General features: G+C 37.3%; 1 protein-coding gene across 1 annotated transcript in view; it reads left to right on the forward strand.

Annotated features, from left to right (window-relative positions):
- Nucleotides 1-19,829, forward strand: part of NRBP2 (nuclear receptor binding protein 2) — a 36,263-nt gene that overhangs the window by 14,477 nt on the left and 1,957 nt on the right. The window contains 5 exon segments of the mRNA XM_026689012.2: nt 18,640-18,776; nt 18,864-18,965; nt 19,302-19,352; nt 19,498-19,511; nt 19,514-19,632. Of these exon segments, the coding sequence (XP_026544797.2) occupies nt 18,640-18,776; nt 18,864-18,965; nt 19,302-19,352; nt 19,498-19,511; nt 19,514-19,632 (423 nt within the window).

Genomic DNA, 19,829 nt, shown 5'->3' on the forward strand with positions numbered 1-19,829 from the left:
ATCAATAGATTCTTCTGGTATTTCTTCCTGTTTATACAATTTCATAAAAAACTCCTTAGCAATTTCTTTCTTTTCTTGGGTCTGTGTGCATAATTTCCCTTCCTGATCTTGGAGAGCTACGATCGTTCTCTTTTCTTGTTCTAATTTTATGGGCTAACCACCTCCCCAGCTTATTTGCGTTTTCAAAATAATTTTGTTTTGCTAATTTAATTTTTCGGGCCAAATCTTCCTGTACATTTAAATTTATTTTATGTTTTACCATATCAATTTCTTTCTTAATGTTTGAATTGTTTGGATCCTTTTGTCTACTTGTTTCCAAATCTTTCAGTTTCTCCCTCCATATGTTTTGTTGCTGTCTTTTTTCTTTATTCTTTTTAATATTGTAAGCAATAGTTAGACCTCTCACATAGGCTTTGGCCGTATCCCAAAGATTCTGTAGAGAGGTATGTTCTCTTTTGTTTATTTCAAAAAATATATTCAATTCTTTCTTTATCATTTCAATATATTCTTTATCTCTTAATATGGTATTGTTAAATGTCCATCTTCCAATTTTTCTTTTTCCTTTCCATTTAATTTGAATGAGATTATGGTCAGCCCATAGATTTGGCAAAATCTCGATCCTTTCAATATTCTCCATTAACCCAGGGTCCATCCATATCTGATCTATTCTGGACCAAGAGTGGTGGGGGTTCGAAAAAAAGGTATATTGTTTTTTATTTGGATTTAATTCTCTCCACACATCTTTCAAGTTAAGTTCTCTTACCATATTATTAAAAGACGAAGGGAGTATTCTCCTTTCCTTTTTTTTTGGAAGTTCTATAATCTTTATCTTTGTCTGGGACTGCATTATAATCTCCTACAATGCATACATTAGCATAGTCAAATTCTATTATCTTATGGTGAAGCCTATTATAAAAGTCTTTTTGGTTTGTATTCGGGGCATATATTGTGACTAATAACATCTTTTTCTGATTTACATTTATTTCTATAAAGAGCATTCTCCCTTCTTGATCTTTGTATATTTGTTTATGTTGCAACCAATCCTTCACGTATACTACAATATCCCCCCCCCCCTTTATTTTTTTGCAAGTGTCGTGTACATTTTACCCAAATTTATATTCTTTAAGAGGTCTGCTTGATTGTCTGGAATATGCACTTCTTGGATACAAGTTATGTCAGCGTTTTGTTTTTTAAGTTTCTCAAATATCTGTTTTCTTTTTGATGATAGATTTAAAGCATTGATATTGACTGAAAATAAAGTGATTTCTCTATCAGTGTCACTGACTGTGTGAGGCATTTCTCATTTCATTTCTTGTTCTAAGCTTTTTCTTAGTCTGTTGCCTTCCCCTTCTTCTCTAAGATTTTGGGGTGCAGAGTATGTTAGGGATACACCCTAGCAGAATGTGCACGGCAGTCAGGCAGGCAGGCAAATATGTGAGATAAACGTTTTTGTAGCTTACACTCAGTAAAATAGATACACTGTGCTAGTTAAATAGTTTATTCCAGTAAGAGTTTTAGCATAGTCAAACAGTCCATATATCATTCACTAGTTCAGTCCGTTCGGGGATTATTCAGTTGCAAAGTCCAGTGTCGAAAAAGAGGTCAGTAAACTTACAAATATCAGTCCAGTAATATATCTTCTCGAAGTCAAACCTCCTTTCTTCCTTCGACGTTCAAAAACTCAGCAGCAGGGAACACGCACTTAGCAAACCATCAATCCAGTATAGTCAGAAATCCAGCAGGTTCTCTTGCTCCCTCTTATGGCGGTTTACAACCGCACCCAAAATTACATGCTTTGCAGTTTAAAGTGACACACACTTAAACTTACTATCATAGTTTATATATATTATTTTACCCAAACTACGTTAGGTAACCTTGTTATTCCTAACAGAGTGTGAATCAGATTATTTTTCTCCAGAGAGTTGTTCCTCTTGGCTTCTTGTATTTAGGTCGTCTCTACTTTCTTGTTCTTCCTCAGGTCCTAGGTGTCGTTCATGAAATTCCTGTGCTTTTTCAATTGTATCAATTTTGTATTTTTTGTCCTGGCGCGAAACTAAAAGCCCCTCTGGGGTGAGCCACCTAAATGGAATACCATTTCTAATAAGCTGAGTTGATAAAAATTGGTAGCCCCTTCTCTGCTCTCTGACTCTCCTAGGTATTTGTTTCAGTGTAACCACTTCATGATCTTTGTATACAAGTGGTTCATCTCTGGTCTTACTATAGAGCAGGTCTCGTGTTATCTTCCTCGCAAATCGAATATGAACCTCTCGGGGTAGTCTATGTCTCCTCACATAGTGTATACATACTCTGTAGACCTCATCTACATAATTTTCAATTCCAGTTTGGGTTTCCGTAAAGCCGCCGCTATCAGATTCGTCATAATTGCATGTAAATCATCCTTTTTGTCTTCCACTACATTTTGGAACTTAAGATGAAATAATGCCTTCTCTAATCCCATGTTGTACCATCGAATCCCGGAGTTCGCAGTAGAGCACTTTCCAATTTTGTTCTGAATCCTCTAATTTCTTCTCCACCATCTCCGTTCTTGCCTCTACTAAATTTAATTTCTGTTCATTTTTTATAACTTTTTCCTGCATCTTTCCAATCTTACTATTCAAATTTTTAATTTCATTTTTCACTTGTCCTATTTCAGTTCTCATTTCTGTTTTCATATCTTCATGGTTCCTCGCTATCAATTCATGGGTTTTTGCCATCATTTCCTACTGTCTGCAGGCTTTGAGCTGAACTAGTTTTTTCTGCCAATAGCATTGCATCTATAGATCTCTGCCCCATAGGTGAAGACATCGTTGTTGTAGTTTTCTTTCCTGATTTTACATTTGTAATTGATGTTGTCGCCATTTTAACTATCTGCAGCAGCTCTTTCCAATCTACCATCAACTATCCCTAGTAGAGCACTATTTTCCTCTTCTTTTCAGTTCAATAATAATATTAATACATATTATATTATTAATTACCAAAATTCTATGATGGAAAATCACAATCAGCTCTTATTTCTATTTTTTCTTATTGAACTTATTCAACTATTACAGTACTTAAGAGAATTCAATATTAATCAAATACAGATATATTTACTCACGAAATCAACAGTCTTATATGCTTAATTAATTTAAAGCAGCAAATTCATTAAAGTAATTAAATTCTTATCTATATATAAATATCAATTAATCTATTTCTTTAGAGTTCTTAATTATATGCTTACCTCAGAATAAAAATACCTCAATTTCTTACTATATGATTATTATTTGAAGGTCTGAGTTCTATATTTATACAACACACTTTCAATTGTCCAGCTATTCAAAATATTTTAACCAGTATTAACTCAATATTCTAACACATATATATCTATTGATTATGTTTACCAATATTATTTAGTTACATCTATGACTGACCAGTTGAATAATGTCCATGGATCATCATCATCTTCTTCTTCTTCTTCTTCTTCTTCTTCTTCTTCTTCTTCTTCTTCTTCTTCTTCTTCTTCTTCTTCTTCTTCCTTCTTTCTTCTTTCTTCTTTCTTCTTTCTTCTTCTTCTTTTCTTCTTCTTCTTTTCTTTTTTGATAAATACCTTATTACAGTTCTTAGTTCAAGTTCAAAATGTCCTCTTTAAATTTGCAGTCACTTCCACTGTTTCGTTTTTCCTTTCTATTCTTTTTCTCCACACAGTCCTAGTTCCACTTATAAATCTGAGTTATCTTATTTCTTCCTTTTTTTCTTTATCAGTTATCAGACAAATATTGAAATTATAAGGTTTCTTTCATCAATCCTTTCCTTGAATCTTTTAAAGTGTCAATTGTTCTTTTTTCAAGTTTTTACTCTCAGCTGTTCTTCGGATCTCTCTGTCTCACTTGGACATGTCACTGTCACTTTCTCTTTCTTCCCACAGTTCTCAAACGTCAATCACCAGAAAATATAATTATACAACCCCCTTTTCAACTCCCAAAGTAAAAGTAAACGGTGTTGTCTCACTCTTCAGCGAAAATCGGAGCCTTTCAGAGCAGCGATCCGCTCCTCAGCTCCGCATCAATGCAGCGCCCAGCTGGAAGCCGTGAACTTGAACTATTAATGCATGAAGGTAGATATGATAGTTGGAATTACAGAAACTTGCTGGGATGAAACCCATGGAACATACTGATAGAAGGATACAAAGTTAAAAAAAAAACAGACCCCATAAAAGAGGAGGTGGAGTTGCACGGTATGTAAGACTTCTAATGCTGCTACAGAAATGCATGAAACCAAAGATGAAAACCTCCTAGAATGCATATGGGTCAATATAAAAGGAAAAAAATAACATTGTCATAGGTGTATACTACAGGCCACCCAACCAATCAGAAAAAATAAATGTACTTTTGCCAACCAACTAACAAATATATGTAGGAAACACACTACAATAATAATGGGGGACTTCAATTACCCTGACATCAATTGGAAGACTAATTCCACACCAAGTGAGAAATCGAATAGGTTCCTAACCAACCTAGCTGACAATTTTGTTGTCCAAAAAGTAGAGGAGGGAATTAGATGGACAGCCATACTGGGCTTAATTCTTACAGACAGAGAAGAAGTGATAGAGGGAATTGAAACCACTGGAACCGTGGGTGAGATTGACCATGTCATACTAGAGTTCAACATAACGCAAACACAAGCAATAGAACATAATGATACCAGAGTCCTAGATTTTAAAAGAGCTAATTTTAACAAACAGAACTTAGGAAAGATTCCTTGGATGAAAATCCTAAAGGGGAAAACAACTCAAGAAGCTTGGAAAACTCTGAAAAATATTATCATAAAAGCCCAGTCCAGCACAATACCACTGAAAAAGAAAAACAAGAAATCAAAGGGTCTTGGTATAAGACTGTAAACTGAATGTAATGACTGAATTCCAAGAAGCAGCCACCATGGCTGCACAAAGATATCTCTGATAAACTGAAATACAAAAAGGACAAGTACAAAAACTGGAAAGAGGGACACACAACTAAGGCAGAATATCAACAGATAGCCAGAAACTGCAAAGATGAAGTCAAGAAAGCAAAGGCTCAGAATGAATAAAAACTTGCAACGAACGTCAAAGATAATAAAAGAATAATCTTCCAACATATAAATAACAAGAAAAAAAATCAAGGAAACAGTTGGTTCACTAAAGACAGAAGACAGCAAAGATGCAACAGGCAGCAGAAAGCAGAGCTGCTTAACTCATTCTTTGCATCAGTCTTAAGTTGCTTAATGTTGCCAGAATAATTTAAAAAAAGGTATTTTCATTGGTTAAACACTGGTTAAATTTGGGAAACTCACTATAGTTTTTATAAAAATTGTAAACAAATTCTTATAAAAATTGGCAGACAAGTCTTTGAATTCTCTGGGAAATTTCTCCTAGACCACCAGATGGTGCTGTGGACTACTTTGCTTAAGTCTGTGGCGGGGGGGTGAGCCCCAAAGGAATTTATTGCTTACTTGCTGGAAGATAAATTCATCAAACAAATACAGCACTCCAAAGGTTACATGCAGTGTTATACTGTTACTTTTTTTTTAGTAAAGATGGAGAAACTCTAGGTTTTTTTTACCAAAAAGAAATTGCTCCTTTGTTCATATAGCTGCTTGAATTAGCCTTGTGTCTTGGGAGGGGGGGAATGGGCTCCTTTGCTTTGAAGACAAGAGCTATCTACCTTGGTAATCTTGGTAATTTCTATGGTGACAAGGAATGCAAGGTATTTTTATTGCTCGCATCCTGTTGCAAGTAGGAACAGAAAGGGAAGAGAGAGAAAAAAAGGCAAACCCTCTCTAACTGCTGAGAATTGTAGTTTCAGTTTCTTATTTTCTAGACCACAAGATTACTTTGAGTTCCTTCATCAGCATTTGAAAGGAGTTTGTAGGTAGTAACTAAAGGAAGACATGGGTACATGGGTCATACCTGGCTCCTCCTTTTGTTTGCACAATTAGTTCCTTTTAAGTTACCTGAGACACAGCACTGTGGAAAGGGAATTTCACGAAGGCAGTAGTGTCACAAAAAACAGGAAAAGCCCAAGGGGAACATCAGGTCAGCCAGAAAACAAACTTACATAGGAAAAGGAATCAAATAAAAAGTATTAAAGAATCCCTATAGACAAAAGCCTAAGTAATTAAGAAAACTAGACAAATAGGAAAAGGAAACAAAAGATAATTTAGAAAACCCTTACAAACACAGGACATACCAAATAAGCAAAACAAACAGACAAAAGACACAAAATATAAATTACAAAAGGGACAGACAGGAGATTGCCACAGAACAAATATGAAAAATATCGTAAAGCTAAAAGAGATTACAGAAAACCAATAATACAATCTGGCCACCCCGTGGAGTTTGCCCTCCGGCAGAAATAAAGACAAACTCAAACAGGATTTGAAACATTAGGCACAAATACAAACACTCACACAAAATCAACTTACAAAGGGAGAAAAGGGTATAAAAAACCAGGGACTTACCATAAGAAGCTAGCTAGCCCAGGAACGCAGACTTCTCGCTGTTCTCCGCCTTCCTGAAAAATAAAAAGATCCAGCTTTCAAGCAGTTGTCCGTGTCCTGGCGCCGGAGCTCTCCCAGCAGGAAAATCGAATCCTCGAAAGAAAGGCATTTTGACACCTTTCAACAGCACTTCTCTCGCTGAAGAGAAAAGTTGGGGGGGAATTTGCCCCTTCCTGGCTACGATGAGAGGTTTGAGGGAGAGAGAACCAAAGTATAAAGGAATAGCATGCACATTTACTCCTGGCTTCAGTATTGCAGATCTCAGGGCTTCCGGATTCCAGATTTTTTAATTCATCTTTTTAACTTTTTCCAGGAATCAAGATTAATTATCTTTCTACTGTTCTGCTTATTAATGTCTGGATTAATTAAAGCAGACAGAGTAACTCCACAAAGCATCCATACAAAGTCTTTTTTATTGGTTCATTAGGCATCCTATCAACTTACATTTATGACATGGTTCTTTTTTTTTTTTTTTAAACAAGTTTTATTAATTTTTAAAACACACAAATTATCATTATTCATTACATGTTTAAACCTTTTTCCATTGTAAATTTAACAAGTCAGATAAATTATGATTCTATTTTAAACCATTTCCATATAATATACCAAAACCTCTTATTCAATTTCTCTTTACTTCTCTTTACTCTTATTCAATATCATTATTATTATTTCATCTGTTTCTTTCTGACTTAGTTACCATTATTCTCATTCTATATTTCTACAAGTTTTTACCAATTCTCCCCCCAAAAAAGACATATACACACAACACACAAAACATAAAAAAAATCTTTTTGGAAAGTAACTTGGACCCAGGTGTCTCTCTCTTCATGGACTTCAATTATATTCATGCTCATGTTACATATCATTACTTATTTTATTTACCATTCTAAGCCTTCTATATTAACTTCTCCACATATTTCACACTTCTTAATTCTACCTTAATTAATCATCTTAGTTTGAATCATTATATTTGTATCTTTTGTCCATTTTTTATCATCCCTTTGTCTCATTCCTTATGAAAAAAAAGAAAATCAGTTTCTCCTGAAATCATTAATCAGAGTATGATGCCTTTCTATCTCCCCCCTAAGTTAATCAAATTAATCTTTAAAATAATATCTAATACCCAATCAGATTTTGCTTGGTACATTCTATCTAACTAATACATCCAACACAATTAAGTGCATAATTAGACAATAAATCCAAATATTAAAAAAAAATACTATAATAAAAATTTTATAATAACATCAATACCATAATTTTATTAAACTCTTTAATTAAAACAATATTCTAAACCTCTCCTATTATTAAGTTTTAAAGCCAATCATTTTTAAACATTTTAACATTTTAATCTCTTATCAACTCTTAAACCATTGCAATACTACCATCTCATCTTATGTACCTTGCAAAATCTTTTTTTTTTTAAAAAAAATTATACTTTATCCATTATCCATAAAAAATTCCTTTTTTTCATTTAATTTCAAAACGTTGTAGCTTTTCTCCACCTTTTCCCTTTCTTTCTTCTCCCAACAAACCTTTCTACCCCCCCTTCTTCTAGCCTCTGCCTTACCGGCTTCCCTTCTCTGTCGTATTCCTTTTCCCCTTTGTTTACTATCATCATATTGGTTTTGCACTTTATTTTTCCCTTTCTTAAATGTTTTTTTAGATCTTAAGTCCTTAAGTCCTTTAGTTTTCTTCTTTTCTCTTCTTTTCTTTTCTTTCTCTCTTCCTTCTTTCTGGATCAAATTCTGAGATTCATTAAAGATGGCTCCTTCCTTTCTTTCTTGTTCCTCTGCTGTCTTCATCTGTTGTAATGTTTGTTGATAATTAGTAAGCGCCATTTCTAAGAAAAGGAAAGCTTCTTCCACACCATCTTTACCATTTTTTTTTGCTTGTTCATATTCTTTTCTTAGTTCCTCAACAGAAAGAGCCATTATAAATCTTTTCTTTTCTTTTCTCCTTCTTTCTTCTTACAACAACCAGAATATTCAAAAGAAAATAAAAAAGATAAAACAGTCCCAAAGTTATCAATCAGTCCAAACCAAGGCAGAGTTCTCACTTTCTCTTTCTGGGGTAATATCAATCAAAGAGAAAGAAAGTCCAAATCTGTTTAAAATCTTATTACAATATATTCTAGTCTTCAAATCCTTAAGGCATCTGCTCCAACAAAGTCTTAGCATACAAATATTTTCTTTTTAATCCTCTCTCTTCCCACTCATCGCTTAAAACCAATTTCCACCTGAAAAAATAGGTTTCTTAATATCCAGTTATTTATTCCGTAGGAAAAGAGGGAAAGCTATCCTTTCAGCACCTTCAAACAGCCGCTTTTTTCCTCTTCTGGCAGGTATTATTCAGAAAGTCATACTTTTCAGGAATTTTATTAAATATGTCTTAGAGTCCTAGGAGCCAAGAAAAACTTTCTCCTCTCAATCACTTTCTCCACTTCCTCCTGCGCATTCTTACCCGGCTGCCAGCTTCTTTGTGGCGGCCATTACGGACCGCCGCTGCACCGTCCTGGGAAAAGGGGGTTCTGCCGGCCAGGGAGGGGGTCTGCAACACCCCCAGTCCCTTCTCCGGATCCCCCCTACCTTCAGCTGCCCCTGCAGGGCAGCCTAGCTCCGTACCCGTGTGGGTCGGAGCCCCAAAAACGGCTAGCGCGGCAGGGATCGCGCAGCTTCGCAAATCCCTGCCGCTCGCGAAGCCGACAAACCGGAAGTTTCTCGACATGGTTCTTCTTAATGTCCAATCTTTTGCATATCTGAATTGTGGTGTAGAAAGATAATAAAGTCTCAACCCCATGATTGAAGCGACTGCATGGTATGGTAGATTCAGGCAAGAGTGAGGGAGCTTCCCCCAACCCAACAAGGGTCAATTTAGTGACCAATCCGGATTACAAATGTGACCACATGACATGGACTACAGTCCCCAGGATGCCTTAACTACATTTACCATGATGCATTTCCTTAAGGGGACAGCTCTCAAATCCTAACTATCCCAAATCCCATTAACTCTAAACTGTCTGGACAGCACAGATAGCCAGAAACTGCAAAGATGAAGTCAGGAAAGCAAAGGCTCAGAATGAATAAAAACTTGCAGCAAAAGTCAAAGATACTAAAAAAATAGAAAGTGTATTGTTTAGTTTTAACATTTCTTTCTCTCCAAATGTCTTTTAAAGTTAATTCGTCTGTCATTTTAAAAAAAGGATTTAGGGAGAATCTTTCTATTATGCTTTGTTGTTGTTGCTATATAGTCCAATTTATTGTCCACAATTCCATTAAAGTCTCCCATCATAATTATATTAACATAGTCCAGTCCAGTTATTTTCATATGTAATTTTTTATAGAATTCTTCTTGTTTATCATTCGGAGCATAAATTGCAATCAAGAGTATTTTTATATTGTTGTCCATTATTTCCACCATTAATACTCTTCCATTTTCATCAATATAAATCAATTTTGCTGGGATGGCCTCTTTAATGTATAGAACCACTCCTCTTTTCTTACATTGAGTCAAAGAAGTAAATATTTTCCCTAATTTTGGCTGTACTACCAATTGTTCATGTTGTTTTTTAATATGTACTTCTTGTAAACAAATTATATCAAATTTTAATTTCCCTAATTTATGAAAGGTTTTCCTTCTTTTAACAGCTGAATTGAGTCCATTTATATTCATTGTAATCAATTTTTTTTCTTCCATGATTATGCTTTGTATTTAGGTCTAACAGCTCTTGTGGATCTTACTTCACGCTGTTCCTTGATATCTACCTGTCCACCTACTGTGCCTTCCTCTTTTTCAGTCTCCAGTTGTTCCTCTTGAAACTCAATTAATGAGACCTCTTTCTCTGCTTCTCTCCTTCCAAAAAATTCTGCGTAGAAAAGTTCTGCTTTCTCAATTGAATCAATTCTGTCTCTGTTCTTGCCACGTAAACATTAATCCTTCTGGAATCAGCCATCTATAATTCACCTCCTTTTTCAATAGCATCTTGGTCAGGAATCGATATTCTCTTCTCATCTCTCTCACTCTTCTGGGTATTTGTTTTAAAACCACGATCTCTTTGCCTTTGTATTTCAACGTCTTCTCTCTTACCGCTTGTAATATTTGTGTTTTGATGGATTTTTTGGTAAATCTGATATGGACTTCCCTTGGTAATTTATTTCTCATCGCATATCTTGTAAAAACTCGGTATACCTCATCTACTCCATCCATCATCTTTTCCTCTGTAATTTCCAATACACTTTCTATTCAAATAGACATTTATCATGGTCCAGATTGGATATGATTTGGATCTCAACAGAATTAATATCTAATATTCAAGAAACAAATATTGAAACAAGTACTTGGGCAGATCATAGCCCAATGACAATTAAATGGAAGGGACAAAAAAAAAAGATCGAGATAGACATTAAACAATACTATCTTAAAGGAAAAAGATTTTACACAATGGATGGAGAAAGAATTGCCTTTTTTCTTTAGAGAAAATAAAAAAGAAGATACTTCAATACAGAATGTTTGGGATACAATGAAGGCATATGCTAGAGGTTTGATAATAGATTATATAAGAAAAAAGAATATTAGGAAAAGGCAAGCCACTAAAGCCTTGGAAGATGAGTATAAAAGACTTGAAAAAGAACTACAGAAAATGCCACAGAAAAAGGATATTAAATTGAAATTGGACATAACTAAACATAAAATGGAATTAATAGAGAAAGAAGAATTGGCATAGAAAATTAGAAATGCTAAACATAATTATTTTGAATATGCAAATAAACCAAGTAGATGGCTAGCATATAAATTGAGAAAGGAGAAAAAATCAAGAAAAATATTGCAGTTAATAGATGACCAAGGCCAAGTTTGTTATGGTAATAAGGAGAAAAAGGAAATTATTCGAGACTTCTATGGGCAACTATATAAACAAGAGAATATTGATGAGGAAAAAGTCAAACAGTATCTACAGAATGCTAACCTACCTAAGATATCTAAAGAGACTGAAGAAATGCTAGAAAGCAATATAACAATGATGGAATTAACTGAAGCACTTAAGAAACAAAATAATGGGAAAGCACCAGGTCCAGATGGGCTTCCGGCAGAATTCTATAAAACATTACAAGAATCATTGAGCATTCCATTGTTAGAAGTTATGAATGAAGCTATGTCAAAGAAGATGATACCCAAAACATGGTCAGAGGCTTATATTACACTTATTCCAAAAGAAGAGGCTGATCCACTGCAAATTAAGAACTATAGACCTATTTCTTTATTAAATGCAGACTATAAAATCTTTGCTTCAATTTTAGCAGAAAGACTTAAAAAATACTTAAATAATTTCATTCATCCAGATCAAAATGGATTTCTGCCAGAGACAAATTAGAGACAATATGAGAGTAATCCTGGATACTTTGGAATACTATGAGGCACATCCTGAAAAGCAAATGGCTTTGATATTCCTAGATGCTCAAAAGGCATTTGATAATGTGAACTGGAGATTTATGTTATTACTATTGGAACAGATGGGTTTTGCTAGAAAATTTATTCAAGCAATAGAAGCCATATACAATAAGCAGACAGCAAAGGTAGTGATGGAGGGAGAACTTACAGACGAAAAGGCACAAGACAAGGATGTCCCCTATCTCCTTTGCTATTTGTATTGACTTTGGAAGTGTTGAATAGAAATATTAGAGATGATAAAAGCATAAAAGGAATGAAAATTAAAAAGGAAGAATTTAAACTGCAAGCCTTTGCTGATGACTTAGCCTTTATTTTGGAAGATCCTTTAGAAACAGCTCCAAAGTTATTGGAAAAGATAGAGATATATGGTGAGGTGGCTGGTTTGAAAATAAATAAAGACAAAACAAAGATTTTGACAAAGAACATGCTACTAAGACAAAGAGAAGAACTGGCAGACCTGTTGAAAATTCAAGTTACGAATAAGGTCAAGTATCTGGGGATATACTTGACATCAAGATGTAGCACATTAAAAGAGAATAATTATATTAAACTTAAACAGATAGCTTTAGATTTGAAGAAATGGGAAAATTTACATTTGTCATTAATAGGGAGAATTTCAACAATCAAGATGAATATTTTACCCAGAATGTTAGGGTTTGGGAATTAACCCCTAGAAGAGTATTGCAGCAGTAGTCAAGCCAGGCAACCAAAGGAGAGCGGAAGGGCCCCAGAGTATACACACACTGAACACAAACACTGTTTATAGTTTAAATAGTTTTTTAATCCAGTTAGAGATTAAGCATTGTCATTCAGTCCATTAAGTCATTCACAGTATTTCCATCCAGTAAGACTCACTAGTATAGTCCAAGTTAAGAGTCCTTGCAATATCTTTATCAGCCGATAAAGATATCTTCTCCTCCTCCGGTTTCACTCTCCAGAGAAACAAACGCTGGATATTCAGCAAACAGTAGCAAACAATAACAGTTCAGTCACAGGCACTCACAGTCAGTAATCACAGTTAGTCGCAGTAGCACACAGTAACAGTCAGCACTCAGTTACAGACAGTAACAGCCAGCTACTAATGCTTCCTTATATTGTAACTTCTAACCGCACCCTTAATCGGCTAATTGCCTGCTGCATTGTGCTTAAAGTGATAAGCACTTAAACCATGATATCTAAGTTTTATATATTTATTCACCCAAACCATATTTGGTATCAATGTTATACCTAACATACTCCCCTTTTGGGTGAAATAAATATATAATACCTTTACAATCTTATCCCATATTTTTCACAACTCTCCTGGTGCTTACTGGCACCTTGGGCTTTAGTAAAATTATCAGCTAAATTGTCCTCCGACATACAGTACTCTAGCTGAATCATCTTACTTCTTACAGATTGTCTCACGTTTAGGTATCTTAGATCTGTATGCTTGCTCCTTGTTTTTACTCCAATATTTGTGGCCATTTGAATTGCTGCCTGATTATCTTCATGTATAATTATAGGATAATCCACAGTTATACCTATATCAATTAACATTTGTTTATACATTATTAATTCTGTACATAACAATGATAAACAGGAGAATTCTGCCTCCATAGTAGACAAACTTATATTCTGTTGTCTTATTGACTTCCAGCCTATTAATGTCTTACCTAGCATTATGGCTGTTCCTGAAGTCGACTTTCTAGTGTCTCTTTCTGATGCAAAGCTAGCATCTGCATAAGCACTCAGAATTAAATCACCCTTTGGTTCTAAATACAATGAATAATTCATTGTGTTTTTAAGATATCTTAATATCCTCTTAGCTGCAATCCAGTGTCTTTCACATGGTGCAGAATTGAATCTAGCCAACTGATTCACGCAGTACGATATATCTGGTCTAGACCAATTACTAATATAACTCAAACTACCAATTAAAGATTGATAAATCACCTTATCAAACTCAGGGCTTTGTACATCAGTGTTGCTAAACTCCTGACTCATTGGAGTCTTAGCTGGCTTACAAAGCTCCATCTTGTAATCTTTTAGCAATTTGCTTATCTTATCTTCCTGAGATATCTTAAAACCTTTCCGTGTTTTCTTTATATTCAAACCGAGATACTTCTTTATCTCCCCTAATTGCTTGATCTTTATTCTCTTTCCTAATGATGCTATTATTTTATTTGCTTCATCATTAGTTTCAGTTATCAATGCAATGTCATCTGTGAATAGTAATAATAATGATACTTTCCCATTTGTCTCCCTCTTAAACAGACATGGATCGGCTAAACCAGCTTTAAATCCTATATTGTCTAGTTCCTTTACAATATACTGGTTCCATTCATAGCCTGATTGTTTAAGACCATAGAGACTTTTCTTTAACAACCAACAATCATTATTATCCTTATTTTCATTTTTAATACCAACAGGTTTATTCATATAAATAGTATGTTTTAATGGGGCGTGCAAGTAAGCAGTTTCCACATCTAAATGGTAAACTATATAGTTTTTACTAGCTGCCCACACTAAAGCTGCCCTCAAGGTTGCTGCCTTAAGACTAGGTGCAAACACTTCATCATAGTCATTAGCATTCTGCCTAAAACCTTGGGCTACTAACCTTGCCTTATGGATTAAATTACCATCTTTATCTATTTTTACCTTAAATATCCATTTGCAGCCAATGGATTTCTTTCCTACAGGTAATTTGGCATTTTCATACACCTTCATATCTCTTAATGAATTCAGTTCCTTATTCATTGCTGCATACCATCTTTCTTTTTCCTTATTAGGATACTTTTTAATTTCTTCAACAGAATTAGGAACTTGATTAATCTGGCACACTGTGTTAGCCTGGTACCTATCAGGCGGTCTAGATACACGTGTAGTTCTTCTGGGAATTACAGGGCTTACAGGAGGACTTTGTTGAACTACTACCTGTTCATCTTCCTCATCCTGTTCAGCTATTGAATCTGTTTCTTCCTTTATGGGCACTATTTCATCCTGTATTTGTCTCTTTACTTTATTTTTAAAGTTACAGGGATAACTAATGGGATTTCTATAGGATTCAATAATTACATTTTTATTGGCATCCTGTTCTAATTTCTCCCATCCTTCATGTTCTAGAAATTGGGCACTAGCACTACATAACACTTTAGATGTGCCTTTCTCCCAAAATCTATATGCCCTATGGTTTGCCTGATAACCAACGAAGAAAAATCTTTTAGCTCTATGTTGCCCTTTTTTTCTGAGTTGTGCAGGAATATGCACCCATGCTTGTGCACCAAATGTGTGCAGGTAACTTAGGTCAGGTTTCCTGCCATGCCACCTGGTGAATGGTATTTCACCTGTTGTTGTATTAACAACGTTGTTCAATATGTTATTAGCACACATTGTAGCCTCCCCCCACAAAGAATCAGGTAACCCAGAATCATTTAACATTGTTCTAACCATTGCCTGTAGTATTTGGCCTCTTCTTTCAATAAAAGCATTATGTTCTGGCCTGTATGGAGCAGACTTCTTATGCTCTATTCCAGCTATCTTAAGTCTGTTCTGGAATTTGTTATTAATAAATTCCGTGCCATTATCTGTCACCAGGGTTATCAGTTGTCGTTTAGACTTTCTTTCAGCAAACCTAAGCCAATTGAAAAAATGTTGATATGTTTCAGTTTTGCTTTTCATTAAATAGCAAAACCCATATTTAGAATAATGATCCATAATGCTCAGTATATATCTAGCACCCCCCATACTGGGTTTCTTTGGACCTATTATGTCTGCAAATACTACTTCTAAAGGTTCTTTTGTTTTGAAACCATTTAGCCTATTTGCAGGCAATACTTTGCTCTTATCTTCACAGCAAACATTACAACGCAAATATTTATCACAAGATTTTAACCTTATTCCTTCAGATAATTCAACTGTACGTTTTAGCATTTTAAAATTTACATGCCCCAAACGCCTATGCAATAAATGGATACATTCATCATGAGGCTTTATATTATTAAATACAGTATGAGCCTCCCCTTTCTTACTATTATCTAATACATATAATGTTCCATTTAAAGCTGCAGTTACCCTTTTGTTATCTTTTTCAATTATGCAATTATTATCCTTAAAAGTAATTACATAACCTAATTTATCTAATACCCTTACTGAAAGCAAATTAAACTTTAGTTGCGGTACATACAACATTTTTATATCCTGGTTTATGTACGGACAACGTGCAAAACCTTGACCTTTCGCTTTCAGGTTCCAGCCATTTGCAAGAGATATATGTTGAGAGCTTTTAGACATTTTTATAAATTTTGTCTTATCTCTTGTGATGCAGTGGGATGCGCCACTGTCAACCACCCATAAATTATTCTTCACATCAGAGTTGCTAAACGTGGCTAGTTCAAATGCTTTCTTTGGCTTTTTTACATTCTGGCTTTTTCTCTTTTTGCAGAACTTTGCCAGATGTCCTCTGCCTCCACAATTAAAACACTTTTTAATTGTGTATGCCGTTGAAGATAAATTCTCTTCTTCCGGGTGCTTTACTTTGCTTTGCTGGTTTCTTTCAAGCTTTGAAGATAATTTCTCTTCTTTCTTATCTTCTCTCAGCTCGTTACGCTCACGCCTTCTTCTGGCTTCTTCTAGTAGCCTGCCTGTAATCTCGGTTAATGAGAGGCTTTCTTTTGGCAATACCTCTAACGAAGTCACATAGTCATCATAGCTTTGATCTAATGAAGATAATATTATGTAGACTTGTTGCAGTTCATTAAATATAAGCTCTTTTTCTTGCAATTCTTGAAAAATGCTCTTCATACAGTTTAAATGAACTAACATATCTCCATTCCTCTGAAGATGCGTTCGAAAAAGCTTCCGTGTAAGATTTATATGTGCTCCTACACTGTCCCGAACATAAATCTTCCTGAGGTTCTCCCAGCAGTTTGTAGCATTTTCTTCTCCACGAATATGGACAAGCTGCTGATCACAGAGAGTCAGTCCTATGATGCATAAAGCCTGCTCATTTTTCAGTTTAAAGTCTTGTAACTTTTCGTTATCATCATTATTAGCAGGATCCCAGCTACTCACATCTGGTGGGTTTGCTATAATGTCCCACAAACCTTCTCTGCGTAGAAGTAAACTACATTTCATTGACCATGAAACATAGTTTGTTCCATCCAGCCTGGATATCATGGACAGTTGTGACAAATTTACTTGTGCCATTGCTCTTCAGATATTTTGACTATTTTAAACTAATTAAAACAGTTTGTTTTTACAGTAATGTGCAACTCACACCAACTCTCTCTGCTATATCCTGGTTAGTTAGACTATGCTGCTGGGCCCATAACCAATGTTAGGGTTTGGGAATTAACCCCTAGAAGAGTATTGCAGCAGTAGTCAAGCCAGGCAACCAAAGGAGAGCGGAAGGGCCCCAGAGTATACACACACTGAACACAAACACTGTTTATAGTTTAAATAGTTTTTTAATCCAGTTAGAGATTAAGCATTGTCATTCAGTCCATTAAGTCATTCACAGTATTTCCATCCAGTAAGACTCACTAGTATAGTCCAAGTTAAGAGTCCTTGCAATATCTTTATCAGCCGATAAAGATATCTTCTCCTCCTCCGGTTTCACTCTCCAGAGAAACAAACGCTGGATATTCAGCAAACAGTAGCAAACAATAACAGTTCAGTCACAGGCACTCACAGTCAGTAATCACAGTTAGTCGCAGTAGCACACAGTAACAGTCAGCACTCAGTTACAGACAGTAACAGCCAGCTACTAATGCTTCCTTATATTGTAACTTCTAACCGCACCCTTAATCGGCTAATTGCCTGCTGCATTGTGCTTAAAGTGATAAGCACTTAAACCATGATATCTAAGTTTTATATATTTATTCACCCAAACCATATTTGGTATCAATGTTATACCTAACACAGAATCTTATTTTTGTTTCAAACAATACCAATTAGGCTCGGAAAAGACTATTTTGAAGACTTAAATAAAATTATGCTGAAGTACGGTATATATGGCAAGGTAAGAAAGCGAGAATAAAGCTAAAGCTTTTGCAAGATGCTAGAATTAGAGGAGGTTTTGGCCTGCCTAATTGGGAACTGTACTACCAAGCTGCAAATCTTCATCACTGGAGACTCCCCCTCCCCGCTTGATGAGGCCCCATTCCGATGACCCTAAAATGGGCCACAACCAGGCTCTGCCAGGGTGGGTCTGCCGTCTGTCTTCAGCCTGGAGGGCCCGCCCACTTGCTCTGGGAATGCCAGCGGGCCCCTCTCGGCTCAAGGGAACCTTTCTGGCTGCCACTGAGCGCCAGAAAGCTTTTGCTTGCAGAACTTTCTATTCATTGAACCAATCAGTTCAACATTCAGCATCTGCCAAAAGTTTGCAAGAATAAATTAGCTTTCAGCAGACATAGGAAATATCATTCTGCATAATTGGGAAGATCCTGCTTAGCCAGCTGCCCCCGCCAGCCTTTCAGAGTTAGTGGGCCAGAGGACTCTCATCCGCCACCAACCGGAAGAAGGGTGTTGCACTGGCAAGGCTGGTCTTTGCCAGGACGGGCTACACAAACCTAATCAACATGCCACAGCCGGTTTCCTGGTCAACTCTCACCTGGCCCTGTGCAGGGCTGAGCTGCCTGCCCTAGTGGGAAGGGAAGGCGTTGCTGTCTGTAACCATCTCTCCTCCTCTCCACCCTGCAGGAATTCATCCTGGGCTGCCTCCTCCTGATTCCCAGCCAGGGCCCTGCGGCCCATGACCTGCTCTTCCACCAGGTGCTTTTTGAGGTCCACTTCCTGAAGCTCCTGGCTGCCCATTGCTTCATTGCCCACCAATGTGAGTTCAGGGGGGAGGCTGGGGGAAGGGCAGCCTTGGGTAGAGAAGGCTGGCTGCTCCTGGCTTGGAGTACCAATCCTGTGTCTTGCAGGCTGTGGCCTGAAAATGTGCTGGAGGAGAAAACCAAGGAGCTGGATCTCAGCAAGGTGATGGCAGAGATTTGGCGGGCAGGGCGGCTGCCAGTGCAGTGGAGGTGGGTCTGGTACACCAGCGACTCCCCAGGAAGGCTCCCCTGCAACATGGAGGGTGCCTGCCTGCCACCTGGGATACCTGGGTGGTTGCAGGCAGAGATCCTCCCTGCCCCCCCAGCCCAGCCCAAGGCTGTCTCCATCGCCATCCTCCAGGGGGCGGCCCAGAGAGGGCAGGCAAAACAGAAGCAGCGTGCTTGCTGCATCTGTCTCCGGCCTTGGCCTGAGGGTTGGGGGGGGGTTGCTGGCAGCCATGGCGCCTTGACCCCTTCTGGTCCTGTTGGGCGGCTGCAGCTGCCACAGACAACTGGCCTAAATTTGCGCCCCCTCCCTCCCCCCAGATATTCAGAGCTCTCTTTCCTGGAATTGGACAAATTCTTGGAAGACGTCAGGTGAGTTTCTCCGTCTTCCGATTCTCCCTCTGCAGCCACCCCTCTTGGTTGGGGGAGCACTGGGGAGGGGCTGGGCGTGGGATGGAGAACCCCCCCCACTTTCCTTGCTGGAACCCTTCCCTGACCTCTCTGCTCTTTCTGCCAGGAATGGCATTTACCCCTGACGAACTTTGCCACCTTCTGGCCCCACATCCTGCCCCCGTCCAGTTCCCAGGCCCTGGAAGGCCCCCAGAAAGCCCAAAGCCCCACCCCAGAGCCTTTGGATGTGGAGACGCGGAAGGTGAGGAGGTGGCTTTGGCGGGTCAGCAGCCCCCCTGCCTTGTTTGGAGCCCAGGCAGGCAAGAGGGAGGCTGCCCACAGGACTCTCCTCTCCTGTACCCTTTGCACCACTTCAGCCTGTTTTCCCCTGGGTGGGGGGGAGGCAGATCCTTCCCAGGATAGGCAACCAGGGGTCAGGCCAGGGGCCTCAGGACGTGT

The sequence above is a fragment of the Notechis scutatus genome, chromosome 3 (assembly GCF_049901735.1).
Source record: "Notechis scutatus isolate UNSWTSFEM ecotype Mainland chromosome 3, rNotScu1.2, whole genome shotgun sequence".
Classification (NCBI taxonomy): Eukaryota; Metazoa; Chordata; class Lepidosauria; order Squamata; family Elapidae; genus Notechis; species Notechis scutatus.